Source organism: Phalangium opilio, unplaced genomic scaffold, assembly GCF_054372755.1.
Source record: "Phalangium opilio isolate 3A_F unplaced genomic scaffold, DU_Popi_V2 ptg000061l_1, whole genome shotgun sequence".
In the NCBI taxonomy this organism is placed as follows: Eukaryota; Metazoa; Arthropoda; class Arachnida; order Opiliones; family Phalangiidae; genus Phalangium; species Phalangium opilio.
Genome location: NW_028324178.1, coordinates 2797475 through 2812277, shown reverse-complemented (window position 1 = coordinate 2812277; position 14803 = coordinate 2797475). Strand labels below are relative to the sequence as shown.

Below are 14803 nucleotides of genomic sequence, written 5' to 3'. Positions count from 1 at the left end.
GATGTCACTGGAATTCATATTTCTAGCGGGAAATTTGAATTGAAAGTAACTTTATTTATGATGGATTCTCTCAGGTTACACCAAAAAATTGGGGGGAGAAGGGGGGGGGAGAAGACGCCCAGCCGCAAGGGGTAATTGCAATGCTTCCGCAGTCTATAGACAGCGAAAGCAAAAAAGACCCACTAAAAATGTTCAAAAAATCTTTAATCAATGTGATCGTTTAGAAGTGAGAGAAAATGGAAGGAGGAGCAAGAGGCTACCTGCTCACTTTTCTTCCTACGTATTGTGATATTATTATTGTGATTAAAATGATCAAACTTTAAACAGATATCGTAATACATTTTTTGGTGCCTTTAAAAGGAGAATGAATTGGCCAGACATTAATAAGTTTTTATGCACTTAAGACTCCCAAGAAAATTATAAAATTTTATTTATAGGTCATTTTTCCATTGATGAAGTCAGTACTTTGTACAACTTGTCCCACTGACGGACGCTGTGATGGAATTCTTTTTAGGCTCTATCGTTTTCTTGGACTCAAATTTCTTTTTAAAAGCGTCTCTTACATAGAGAGGAACGTCTCTATAGCCCTTACCACTGTGGTGACCCTTAATATCTCTCTTCGTTAGAGCATGCTTCCGTAGAGTATGAAAATTTATACTACTAATCTTGCCACCTGCACTGTGCTTGTACTGGGAAAAAAGGGGTTTCGACAGCGCTTCCGTTAATTCTGATAGGGCAGAGATAATATTGACCATCGGGATATGTTTCAAGAAATTCCTTGGCGAGGCTCTTCATTTCAAAAACCATTATTCGCAATAAACCCCACGTCTGACCAATGTTAAAACGATATGGTGAAACGGTTATAGATTTATCATCACCTTTAGATCATTGTATAAATAATGTACCTGCCAAGAGAGAAATTTCTTTTGTCTGGGATGGCTGGGGTTAAAATCAGGATCGTTCTCTGAAAACAAAAATCGAGATATAAACAAAATGATTGGATGAACATTATAAAAATGGTTGTGTTATGTTTATTCGTAGACAGGGTTCGTACAAATTGTTGACCCAAAAATTATTCTTACCAAAAATATCTTTAAGCCAGTCGGTGAAATATTGCAGTCCTTGGTCAAGGTTTAACAAAGCAGGGCTATCTAAAGAAGCTACTTGTGTCTTGGATAACATTCCATCTTCAAAAAGGTTTTGGCAGGCCTTCAAATAAGAGTATGTGCTCAAGACATTCTAAGCATCTTTAGGTTTTTCAACTTGGTTGCTGGATTTCAGATTTGGTTCTGGGTTAGCATATTCGTATAACGCAGATAAAACATCATTTTGCTTGAAAATATAAAAAAATTACGATTAAAGTTACGTGTTAAAAAGAATAAGCTAAAAATTTTTACCTGTAGAATTCGGGCGGGCTTTACGTTTAGCTTAGTCCAAGCGTCTCTTTCCACATAAGCCAGCAAAAGTTTGGGGACTAACCTCGCTACACCCTTATCTCTTAAATTATCATCCCTAGCTTTGAGGTCAATGATTTGTTGCCAACCAAACTGTATGCCCTGGTTTTCAAATAGTTTAGCGCGGTCGGCAAAAGATGCAAAGAGTGCATTTACCATGTTTTTTAACTGGAAAAACAATAATGAATACTCCAAATCCAGTTAAAGGTATACCTGATGTGATGGGCATATGATGAAGTGAATATTTCTTTCCAGTTTGAATGGGTTAGGGAAGCTCGCGTTAATGCTGATTTCAAGTTCATTATTTTTTAATTTATAGCTAAAGGTCCCGTCCAAGCCAACACACTGCTTTATAACAGAAAGGTTTGCAGAAGCTCCGTCACACACTATAGCAGATACGTTGAAACCGTGAATTTGGAAAGCTTTAAGGACTTGAAAGAGACATCCAAATGTGACATGAGCGTCCGCAGTTGTTGGCAATGCGAAGTAAGGTCCAATTATGTCGTAATTGGATGAAAGGTCCCTCCATAGAAACTGCAGCATGTAGTTCGCTTTACGGATTTCTTTTTCCTCATTAACTTCCCGGTACAAATCATCCAAGTAAGCGTATTCTTCTGGTGGCATTGCTAATCCGATAAGCTTATGGTTCTTGCTGTTCCAAACAACCTTTCCTGGTACTTTAACCTCGTCAAAAATTAAAACACCATCAGCCACAGGTTTTGGAAGGCCCAGTGACATCTGCTCCTTTGCAAACATATCATATGTCTCCTTTTGTTCCCTGATATATTCGTGGTTAACCCCTGGTTCGTCTAAATTCTTGGATGTTTTACGTTGAATAGAACGCCATGATGGCAAGTTTAGAATTTTGAAGCTAAGAAGCGCTTCATAAGCGGCTTTGCTTCTACACGCTACAGCCAATGCTTTAAAGGGAGGTTGAAGAGGAAAATCAAGTCATTGTTTATTGCTTCTTCTACTACTTAAAAGACCTATCCGCATAGTTAATCAGGTCGTGTACGAACCCTGCAGTTAAATCCGAATGTTTTTAGTTTTTAGAATCATAGGGATATAATTCTCGAATGGTATTCTATGCGAATAGATCATAAAATTTGGTATTAGAATTTATGGACAAAAAAGCACTAACCGATGCGGTACGTGATAACGCTCCAGCGATTTCCTTTACAGTCAGTGGCTAAACATTATATACACAATTATACATTTGTAAAGGCCAAAAACCAAAGATACCCATACAATTTTTAGATTGATCATGTAGAAATTCTTTCTTTTCCTGCTGAAGGTGCATATCGCAATCCATGTCCCAAGCTTTTCTTAGTCTTTCCCGTGTCTCCTTGATTGTTTCTTGGTTGTTAGCTGATTCTTCAACAAAGCTTAACACCCCATCTAATTCTTGCGAAAATTTCTCATTAACTGTTCGCGTAACTTCTTTCATCTGTTCATGTTGTTTCACACCAAGCTCCATTTGCATATCGTTTCATTTTCTTTCAATCTTGGCAGCTTTCAATTTTAAATTATGAAATCTATAGGAGATTAATTTTTTCTTCTTTGCCAAACTATCTGGAGATAAAAACTTTGTAGGGCAAGTAGACGACGGATGAGCTCTTTTCCTGCGGGCTGGGGATGTCACACTTGCTTTTCTTCGCTTCATACAGACTCAAATATCTTTCTACATATTTGCATTCCTGGCAGATGTCACGCGATTCAGCCTCCGTTTGACTTTGAGAATTTTTTCTTCTAAGAAACCATCCTTCGCATGTAGTTGCCATCAGATGATTGCATGGATAGGAAATGTTTTAACCGTCCTGGGAGTATTTGGCAGTTCGGACACTATTCTAGCTGAATCTGTACCCAGACCAACACAAAATACCAAATTGACATTTGCCAAATCAGCAAGTGCATCATTTACTCGTGTGCTTGAAAAAACGCCATTTTCCAATACAGAAAACTCTTTTTTGACACCTCCAAATAAAACAATTTGTTTCAAAGTTCCTTTGGCATTCAGGGTACATTTAAAAGGCTCGCTGTTACAGGTTGTATCATAAGACCCCTTTCTCGTTATTTCAAAAATATACTGGATGAATTCATTGCGTTAATGACAAAAATTTGATGAATATGAATTGATTTACATTACATACCTCGTTACTCGAAGTTGTCTTTTCAACGACATGTAACGTTTCAAACTGATTAACCAAACTTGTGAATGGTACACCAATGTAGCTAGGAAAATGATCTTCTTGTTTTGCCAATCCCTGAGAAGGTACAGTTGGTTCGAAAGAATGAGACGAATTTGATCTCTTTATTTCTAAGTCGAATCTTTCTTCAGAAGTAGGAGTTCCTATTGTACTCACTGCTTCTAATTCTTTCGAGAAACTATCGCTTTCACTCTCCTATGGTTAAAACAAATGAACAAAAATGCATATTTCAAATGGTTCAGGAATTTCAATTGCCTTGTTTACATTAGGAAATTCAGTTGTTGACACCGTAAGCGGCTCGGTGGCATTTTCGCTACTTTCGGTTTGCTACGATTATACAAGACTTAATTAAATAATAATTATATTCACATGTTACTTAATAGCTTATGTGATTAAAATAACAATACATACCAGATGAGTGTTAAGCCTGGGCTGCCTGGCCCTTATCCTTAAGTCACTTGTGGCAAGGCCTAGACTTTCTAACCTTGGCACAGGCTTTTTCAAAGGCGATGGAATATCCCATTTAGATTTTCGTACCATTTCTTCTTCTTTTTCCTTTTCACGTTCCGTTTAAAGATTTAAAAATGCTAACACAAATATATTTCTGATGCCAGCCTAAGATGGCTACCACGTTATAACCGATATTGGCCTTCTCGGACTACTTTCGGAAGTTGACGTCACACAACATTTGAAAAATCTGGCGGGAAAGCCCCAAAGAACATATATGGGACTAGAACAGGACTTGTTAATCCAAATGTTTTTTGCTCCGTGTACGACAAGCTCTTAGTTAAACATTTCTATGGGAAAGGTCTTAAATGGCACGCTTATGTTAATATTAAACATAAAATAGTTCTAATTAACCAATGTTGGCCAAATAGTCAAAGTCATTGTGCTAATGCGAACGGGCGTGATTTGAAATAAGAAATCCTGAAGCGAGCTCCACCTCACGGGGAAACCGCACAATTATATACAAGTTCAAATCCCCATCTGACGAGGGAGCATACTCGGGCCTTGATTCTTATATAGGAGGTAGTGGAAAAACCTTTATAAAAGCAGCAGAGAACTACTAGTGGTCTCTGGAAGCTGGGAAGAAAAAAGAGAAAGGAGGGGGAGGTAAAATGAACTTTTCTATAGTTGCTCGTTTTTACGAAGATTCTGATCTTTCCAAGTCTCTTTCTATACCTCCTCCCTGATGAAAGGAATCATGACTATTTAACTACTAAATAGTACTTACAATTAAAAACTGTCATAAAATTAGCATAACTGTAAGTACAAAGCTGATGATAAATAAGGAATTTTTAAAGGCTGCATTCTTACTTTTCTGTTAGTGTCAGTTGAAAATTGGTCAAGGAAATTGGCTTTAGATGGTTAGGGAAAACCTGGAAAAGTCAAGGAAATTTTAAAATAAAAAAATCTGTGGCAACTCTAGATTTTCTAACTTGTGAAATCCTGTCATTTAATTAAATCTTCCTTTTAATTGTGAAATTACTTTGAAGTCTTCGGAAATGTAACTAAAAATATTGAAATCATTGAGAATCTCAGTCGAAATCTTCATGAATATTAATAAAATTGGGAAAATTTTCCATAAGTTTTACAATTTCCCAAAACTTTATAATAGTAATGGTTAAATTATAGAAATTTACTCTGAGAGAGCGGTAGTTCTCTTAGATAAGAATTCATACTACGTTTAATATATAAGGGTGGTTTTTTGATTGGGTGCTGCTAGAAATGTCTACTTCAGTACCTTGTATTCTAACCCTTTATTCATGATTTAAACTGAGATTTCAACAAATGTCAAGTTCTTCGAAGAAGGTACCATTTTCGCGAGACGAAATTGAAACATTGGTGACCCAGCTGGAGGCCGTTCCATCACTTGTCTTAAACGAGAATGGCTGTACCCCTGAGTAGCGCAAAAAGAGTCGCATCACTGAACTCGTCAATGCTGCCAAACAACAGCAGCACACGGACGCGGAGGTGAAGAAGTGGGCCAACCTGAAAGGAGTTGTACGTAAGAAGGCGGCAACCATTGCTCAGGAGAGGCGTTAAACTGCTGGTGGTACCAATGCATCCGAACCGCTTACACCAATTGAAGCGAGGATTTCCGCATTGATTCACAAAGTTTCGATGCAAGGGATCTCTCGAGTCTATGATTTTGGTCGTAACTGGATTGCACAGTCTGTTGCAGTTCCATCGTCAGCTCCTAAATATGACCCGTATATGCTTTTTCTCAGAACATTGTTTATATTATGAAGAGCGAAACAGTTAAAACATGGTTTTACAGGTCTTTTTTCATTGCACGATCAACTCTGGACCCATTGGCTGAAAGGTTTGTGGAGTTTAACTTACGTTTTGCTTGTAATGTTGTTAACCATATTAAAATGGCGGGATTCCTATTCAATTAGTAATGAGGATTTGGATGCAATTTTGCAACCATTTATAGACGACGCCACAATTTATCATCCTTTTCATCCATCTTTGGTACGATTAAAAATTATCTTTCTATTCCTTTAATGAAAATGAATGGTTATTAATAGTAGGCATGTATGTTCCTAGATGCTAGCGTTAGTGATCCCGAGGCTAGCTGCTCCGGTAGTGGCCCTCCAAAATCCGGTATTGCTCCTATAGTTCCTGCATTAGCCGCAGAAGCTAGCTGCTCAAACAGTGAAGCACCAGGAACTTGTAAGATTGATTTTAGCCTGCTCTGTACATTGGTGTTATTATCCTCAAACAGAATGAAAGCAGTTACAGACATTGGAAATATTCCTTCTCTTTTGTGACACATATCCAATACCAATGGCTTCTTTTGTTTAAACACTGGTTGAATGGTTATTGTGCACTACGACCTGTTAATAAAATAGGCGCGACAAAGACAAACCCCAGTTATTTAGTATTGCTTACATGTCACAAGACAGATCGCTGTTAACCTAAGCGTTTATGGCTGGTAAGGTTTTATAAACTATCCATAAGTGTCTTATAGCTCAATTGGAAGCCAGAAAAAGACCTCTAACCCACAAGGAAAAGATCGTTGCTGCAGCCAAAGAGTGCGCCGAGGCGGCCAAAGGTCAGAGGTTGGCAGCGGAGGAAACGAAGGAAGAGGCCAAACGTCAGAGGCTTGCGCTGGAAGCTTCAAGTGATATTCAGCGTCAAATTCTTCACGTACTTGAAGGTGAAAATTTGGCCTTTAGGCGTGAAACGGACAAAATCAATGCTGAGGCCAGGCTTATAGAAGCCGAAAACATTAGGACATTTTTGAGCCGACAGTCAAATCAATCTGACCCTAATAACTAATCATAGTTATTTCCTGACTTCACCTTCTAATTTCTTTATAATTTGCATGTTAAAGACACATGCGTAGATTATTTGCCTGTATATATTTATTCCACTGCCTTTCTTCGCTTCATATAAATTGTGTTTATTTAATTAATTTCTCTTTCCTGCATGGTTAATTCCCGTGCACTTTGGCCTTTAAATTGTTCAATTTCTTTATTTACTGCATGCTAAACTCCCGTGAACTTTGGCCTTTAAATTGTTTAATTTCTTTATTTACTGCATGCTAAAATCCCGTGAACTTTGGCCTTTAAATTGTTAAATTAATAATATCTTTATTTTGAGCATCGTAAATTCCCCGTGAACTTTGGCCTTGAAATTGTTTCATGTCTTTATTGAATTATTTGCTTTATTTACTGCATGCTAAGTTCCTCACGCTTTTTGGTATTTGTTGTATTTGTACTGTATAAAAAACCAGTTGACCTAATATTGACCTACTCTTATCAGTATTAGAGTTGTATATATACTTGGGAACGATTTTTACTAATCATCATTCGCTACCCGCTCAAGTGTAATTAACTGACAATAAATCTCTGTTTAACTATTATAATATGTTGTGCTTTAATTACAAACACAACCAATTGGCGACGGAGGCGAGATGCCGTTAAACTTGCCGTAGCTCTACCATATCACCGTCATCGAAAAACAACATCGCTGTGAGAAGATTGCCAAGTAAAGGAGTCTACACACCAGATCAAGAAGGACGACGCCACCATGTCAGTGACGAGTCAATTCAGTCAGTTTGACGAACAACTTGAGTCGTGGACGTTGTATTTCTTCAACCTCAACAGATGTAGTCATCCGAGCGCTGCGAAGCAAGATGGCTCGTTTTGGAATAATACCAACACTCGTCACTGACAACGCCACATTCTTCACAAGCGAGAAATTCAAGCATTTCGTACTCAGAAACGGAATGGAACATCTCACAATTGCTCCATAGCACCCTCAGTCCAACGGACAAGCTGAGAGAAACGTGAGAACAATCAAGGAATTCCTCAAGAAACTATCTGATGGAAAATCAGATGGAAAGAATAAATCGGCCACGCTTGATGAAAGATTGGCACGAGTCCCGATGGCCCACAGACGAACACCGACATCAGGAGGCAACCATCTAACATGCTACTGGTTGGCGTCTTGAGAATATATATTATTTATTGCATAATAATTATCCAGGCTTTTGACATTGTTTCATCGTTTGCCCTAGTGGCGTTATATTCCTTATTTAATTAAACTTTTATATATTAATTGCTCTATTTGGTATGCATTTATCAAGTATTCTTATTTTAGTTATTGTCGTGCATTACATGCGTGGCATCTAAGGTTTATTATTATTTAATTTATTGAGCTCTTGTCCTTTCCGCTATTTCAGGTCTTTGTTCCCATGCAATGTGTACGGCTATATACTGCTTATGTGCTTTAATTCTTGGGGTGTTCGCAAAGCTTTCTTTATATTTTTTGGCGTGAATTCACTATTTCCATTGCGTTTAACGCTGAGTGTCATTTACTTTATTGCATGCACTATACACAGTACCTTTAACATTAAGAACCCGGTGACAGATAATATATTGTATGCACTGTGTACACGCTCATCCCCGTTTACACATCACTAACTGTTAATTTATTGATATATATTATTATCCAATACATGGAGAAAGCTATTAATAATTTAATATCAATGCGTTTCCTTTACAGGCGAGCTGCCTCCACTGCTGTCCAATCGGTACAAACTCATCAATCCTTGCCTAAGTATCTTTGTCGTCACCCGTACAGAAATGTAAAACATGTTACAAAATGTTCATTAATTACACTACAACTATGATCGCAATGCCAGATTCATATCAGGGAAACACTAGCTACCCATTGTGGAATGTAGGTGTAACACATTGCACGTCAACTGCATCGCAACGGGCACTTCACACACGGTAGGGGAGATCCGTGTGCATGCGTTATTACTTCTTATGTAAGACCAAATTTGGAATGAAACAGATGTATGCATGTTTCTGGACCAGAGAGACAAGACTGTAAGCCATGGAAACTTTGCCTGGGTAGATTGATTCTGACATGGAAATTGACTCAAATCTGGTTAATGGGTTGAAGGATGCAATGGATTGGTTCCGAACGTCCGTGCTCTTCGAATCACGTAGTTCTATAGGTTTGGTATCTGGTCGACCTTGCAGCCTCGGGTCCCAACAGGCATGAGTGAAATGTACTCTCGAACTAGATGAGACGCTTTCTACATGAACACTAGTTGTGTGACGTGTTAAGGTTCTAACTCGAGAAAGAGCTCGACCGACGCTTATACGCTGGCATTGTTAAGGACGAAGGTCAAATGACCTTACTGTTCTATGGCTCAGTCTCTTGTTAGCACAGCCTTGTCTCGTTAGTCAATCCTACACAAAAAGCATAAAGTTACACTTCATTTACATCCCAATATCACGTACATGTGTCATATCTGCATGGTACTCTGCTACAATAGGTCGTAATATCATCAAGAGAAACCTCATATATCATTTTTTTGTATTTACCACATTTATCATTACCGTTCCAATCATCTATAGGTTCCATGCTGTTATTGACCGACCTTTAGGGACACGTTTGACCAGGGAAATTCACCACTGGAGTCAAAGGGGTTTCGTTAGTTGTAACATGCTATTGTATGGGATTACGACAGTCATTGTACGAGTGTTAAGCTCTCAACAAACGACCACTAAAAGTGAACCTGGAACCATTAATGGTCTATGTGGTCGGGTTTTTAAGGCATCTTGTAATATTGATTGATGCTCTTTTTGTTACTAACATGGGTATTCAGTTCGAGCTAGTTATATTGTTGCAAGATGAAGTAAACGCTGGAATACAGTTATTTCCATATATCCCCCTCCCCATGTGGGCTCCAGAGGATGGTGTCAGAGGCCTTGTCGTGGCGAGGGGTCCCAAGCCTTGGCGCATTATGTCTGGCCGCTAACTGTCTGAAACCGGCACGTAACAAATAGCCGACATACTACAGCTCAGGGCCATGGTCGACGTACACTGTAAAAAATAATGGTGCATTCTTACACCATATATGCTGTTTTTTGCGGTGCCAAAAATGACACCATTTATGGTGTACCTCAACACCATCTTTATGACCCCAGTAGCACTGCCGACGTAGGGCCTACATGGTCGGCTTTGTGTGTTACCGACGAGTTGGTAAAAAGTCACTAATAAGTCGGGAGAGTAATGGTTTGAAAGTCGAAATGTCCGCCTGGAGGGACGATGGCCCGTCGGTTTTCCTACTGTTTTGAGGCTACTATAAAACGACTGTTGGCCGACTATATGTCGGCGTCATTATGTCTACCTAAAGCCGCGCTCAATCCGACGATTTCGCGGCTTTTTAGTATAGGAACGGTAAATCGTCGGTAAAGGGCTGGTAGAGTAAGGGTTTGAGAGTCGAAATGTCCGCCCGGCGGGACGACGGCCCGCCGGTTTTCAGACTGTTATGAGGCGACTATAAAACGACTGTTGGCCGACTACAGGTCGGCGTCATTATGCCTACCTAAAGCCGCGCTCAATCCGACGATTTCGCGGCTTTTTAGTATAGGAACGGTAAATCGTCGGTAAAGGGCTGGTAGAGTAAGGGTTTGAGAATCGAAATGTCCGCCCGGTGGGACTACGGCCCACTGGTTTACCGACTGTTACGACACGAATGAAATTCGACCCTCATCCAACACGTTTGAGAGTCGACTTAACCGCCTGTCAGCAAGAGGTCCGACGCTTTTGCGACGATCAAACCTTAACTCGAGGCCCGATGGTTTTGCGACGATCAAGCCTTAACTCGAAGCTTCATTCGCTTATAGGAAAGGATACTGATACCTAGTATTGAAATTTCTTTAATACATTTCAATGAACAACACTTAAGAATTTGTACTTTTTATATTTCAAGTAACATGCAGGTCAATTATAACAATTTCAAATATTAAACAATGTATTCTATATGACACGACTAGTCGAATGTAAATATTAGCTGCCTAGCTAATTGGTTTTAACAAAAAGTAAAATTTTTCAGGGCGAGTATAATATTTTCATCAATTAAAGCATTTATTAATATTCATTGTTAATATCTTCGATTTGGCCAATTACTATCTCTTAAATTACAAAAATCTTAATGAAAAATATACACTTACAGATTTTTAAGGAAAAAGAAAAACATACATACTTGACACATTTCTCTCTTAAAATGTTTGAAACCGCAAAAAAATTCTGTAACTAAAACAAATTGAGATCTATTTTGGAATTCAGTATTATTTTCACAACCAAAACTCTTTAATATATAAGGTTTTTGATTTCCAAGCGCCCCAAAGCACTTGCTTCTTTTATATTAAAACAAAGAAACTGAAGGTATACATAAACGTTTAAGTTTTGGTTTCACTTTATTGGGGCGTGGTTCCCAGCAGATGAGAAGCTAGGTAAAAAAGCAAAGGCTTATGCATAAAACTGGCTCTAAGAGGTAGATAATTGATAATTCAATAACAAAATTCAAACCTTACGTGACAAACGAAGACGTTTCTAGTTTATATAGTGTGACAAAGAACCTTAGCGATGAAATTAAAAGTTAGCAAGCCTAGAACTAATCATTTTCGACCACAAAAATCTCGTTTAAACATTCTAACGACCCAGCCGCGTCAGAGATACTGGAAAGGCTAACTTGCTTTCGCACTAGCAGCGCCCTCTTCGATGATGACGTGCATGGCGTAATCTTAGTTACGCCAATAGAACAGAGGCGTGTCACCTGACCCGAGAAATTACTGGAGGGAAAATTCAAACTAGAAAATCAGATGTGTTTTCTTGCTTTGCAGTTTTTTTGTAACGTTATGTTTTTAGTGTTGCCAAAAATATAGTATTATCAACTTCTGCTTGTGGGTCGAAATATAGTATAAGTTAAATATATAACAAAAAAAATTTGGTGGCATATGCGGAATAGTAAAAGTCAAAAAAACCGTCCCACGGAAAAAGAAGGCCTATACAACAACTTCGTTTTTCATTTTACTCTTTTATAACGTGACCATACCGACTAGCGGGAAGGAGTTGGTAATCAATTGGCAAAAGTGGGTTACATGTTTAGGACGGCAGGCAAGCCTACTTCAAACCACCACATTTCCAACTGTCGGATAAATGTCGGTTACTAAACGGCCTAAGCATAACTTTGCTTTTAATTTTACTCTTCTTAAACGTCACAATACCGACTAGCGCGAGAGAGTCGGTAATCAATTGGCAAAAAATAAGTTGAAATTTTCTAGACGGTAGGCAAGCCTACTTTAAACCATCTCAGTTCCAACTGTCAGATAGATGTCGGCATTGCCAACTAAAAAAAGTAGTCGGCTTCATGAGTCGGAAAAGTATCGAAATAAGCATGGTACAGCTGACTGGACCGTAAACAGACTATTCGACCTTTAACCGACTGTTATGCGGAAGGCTTGTGCTACTGGGGGATAAATTCACGCCATTTACAAAAATTATTTGCAAGTATTAAGGAAATATTAGGCATTTATGCACCATTTATAGTGCTTTTTAACATCTTTTTCAGGAAATCTGTTGGTCTCTAATATTACTACTTAGTTTAATGGTGTTAAAAGTAGGCAAGGTTACGCCACGTATATCACATTACTATACCAAATGAAGTGAAAAAGGTGTTAAATATTTTTTCTATATTTAGCACCACGTTTAAGGTGTAAAACAAACCTATTAATACAACATTTTAAGTCCCTTTTCACTCCATTTCAAAACCCTATTTACCCTATTTCAAAGCCCTATTTATTCCATTTCAAAGCCCTATTTATTCCATTTCAAAGCCCTATTTATTCCATTTCAAAGCCCTATTTATTCCATTTCAAAGCCCTATTTATTCCATTTCAAAGCCCTATTTATTCCATTTCAAAGCCCTATTTACTCCATTTCAAGGCCCTATTTACTCCATTTCAAGGCCCTATTTACTCCATTTCAAAGCCCTTTTTACTCCATTTCAAGGCCCTATTTACTCCATTTCAAGGCCCTATTTACTCCATTTCAAGGCCCTATTTACTCCATTTCAAAGCCCCTTTTACTCCATTTCAGAGCCCCTTTTACTCCATTTCAGAGCCCTTATTATTCCATTTCAAGGCCCTATTTACTCCATTTCAAAGCCCTTTTTACTCCGTTTCAAAGCCCTTTTTACTTCCTTTCAAACCCCTATTTACTCCGTTTCAAACCCCTATTTACTCCGTTTCAAACCCCTATTTACTCCGTTTCAGACCCCTAGTTACACCATTTCAAGCCAATATTTAGTCTAATCCAAGTCCCAGTTTAAGCCATTTCATGCCCCTGTTCACCCCATTTCAAGTTGATTTTACTACGGCCAATAACCATTCGGGTAAAAACCCCCGCAATTTGGCGGATTTTGGATTCGGTATATTATGATTGAAAGTTCCCGATGGAAATACAGTAATTCTCGGGAACAAGAAGATTCTATACCATCGACAATCTGATTATCTAATGAAGATTGAGTGGTTTGGTAAAATGAGCAATAATTCCATGTATTTTTTTAAATATTAAGCAAAATTTAGAGTTTAGAAGAACGAAATATTTTCAAATCGAAGAAATTTACCTTGATATAGCGATTAGCAAATTGTAATATTCAAGTCTTATGCATTATGTCACACTGTAATGATGTTTGAACATAGAATGAGTACCCAAAAAAAATTTCTAACGTAATATAGTGCCTCTAAAAACGACATAAGCAAATATCTCATTTTTACCTCTCCGAGTGACGATGACGTCACGGAGAGGTTTTACACTGGACGTGTCTGTCAACGTGTTCGCAGTTGGCAAATCGGAGCAAACGTGTTCGCAATTTCCGGACCGGGTTCGCGGTAAACAGAAATTCCGAAAACTCTACTTCATTGCTTATTTAACGCCAATCGTTAGCTAGTCGTTACACCTTCATCGGCTGACTAACAGCCAATTCTTTTACCCTCAGTATTTATTGGCTTCTAACAACAACACCATGCACTTACTAGTCCTTTGTGTATACCACATAGACACCAATCTCCAACATTGGTTTCTAACACCACCATTTACTGGTCTTTCGTCTATACCACATAGACACCAATCTGCTACATTGGCTTCTAACACCACCATCTACTGGTCTTTCGTCTATAGCACATAGACACCAATCTGCAACATTGGCTTCTACTCCATCATCGTCGTTAGGCTTAAAATGTACGCGGCGATCGGCTAGGGTTACGAGAAACGTCTAGCCTCCCAATGGCAGGACTTCCACCAAAGGTTCATGCAATTGCGTATTTTCTTATTCTTTGACGTGAATCAATCGCCCTATATACCCTAAATTTACAAAACGTCTGAAATAGGTGTTCGCTAGAAGTCAAACGTTAAAAATAGCTATATTTAAAATGATTTTAGGAATAAAGTTTCTTAAATCGACTTAACTATAGTTAATGTAAAATACTGACGATTAAAATAACATCAGTTATATTTATTTAATTATTTAAGACAAACGTCTCTCTTTGAAGTGACACAAGTGAGAGTTTATAAATACACATTTAAGTGATAGATATTATGTCCTTTGAAGGAATTATTGTGGTTATGTAGTAAAAGAAGTGACAGTTTAACCTTTACAAATGCACTTGGCGTGTGTCACCAAATTTGTGTTATTTATTTCCGGTTTTTCTCATTGGCTGATTGACCTTTGTTTAAAAAGTAATTTATTTATTGAAAATGTTAGCCCACGTCTCGACTGCGAAAGGTTTATTTTGGTTTCCCAACTTGTTAAACGCTGTCACCGAT

At 38.2% G+C, this 14803-nt stretch overlaps 1 protein-coding gene across 1 annotated transcript; it reads right to left on the bottom strand.

The window, feature by feature from the left end:
• Positions 1 to 1239: 1239 nt before the first annotated feature.
• Positions 1240 to 2931, bottom strand: LOC149663596 (uncharacterized). The gene is made up of 5 exons (XM_089841850.1): positions 2703 to 2931; positions 2596 to 2643; positions 1668 to 2374; positions 1398 to 1622; positions 1240 to 1332 (listed from the first exon to the last, which is right to left on the bottom strand). Exons 1-5 carry the CDS (start codon positions 2929 to 2931, stop codon positions 1240 to 1242), a joined length of 1302 nt encoding a protein of 433 aa, XP_089697976.1.
• Positions 2932 to 14803: the final 11872 nt, after the last annotated feature.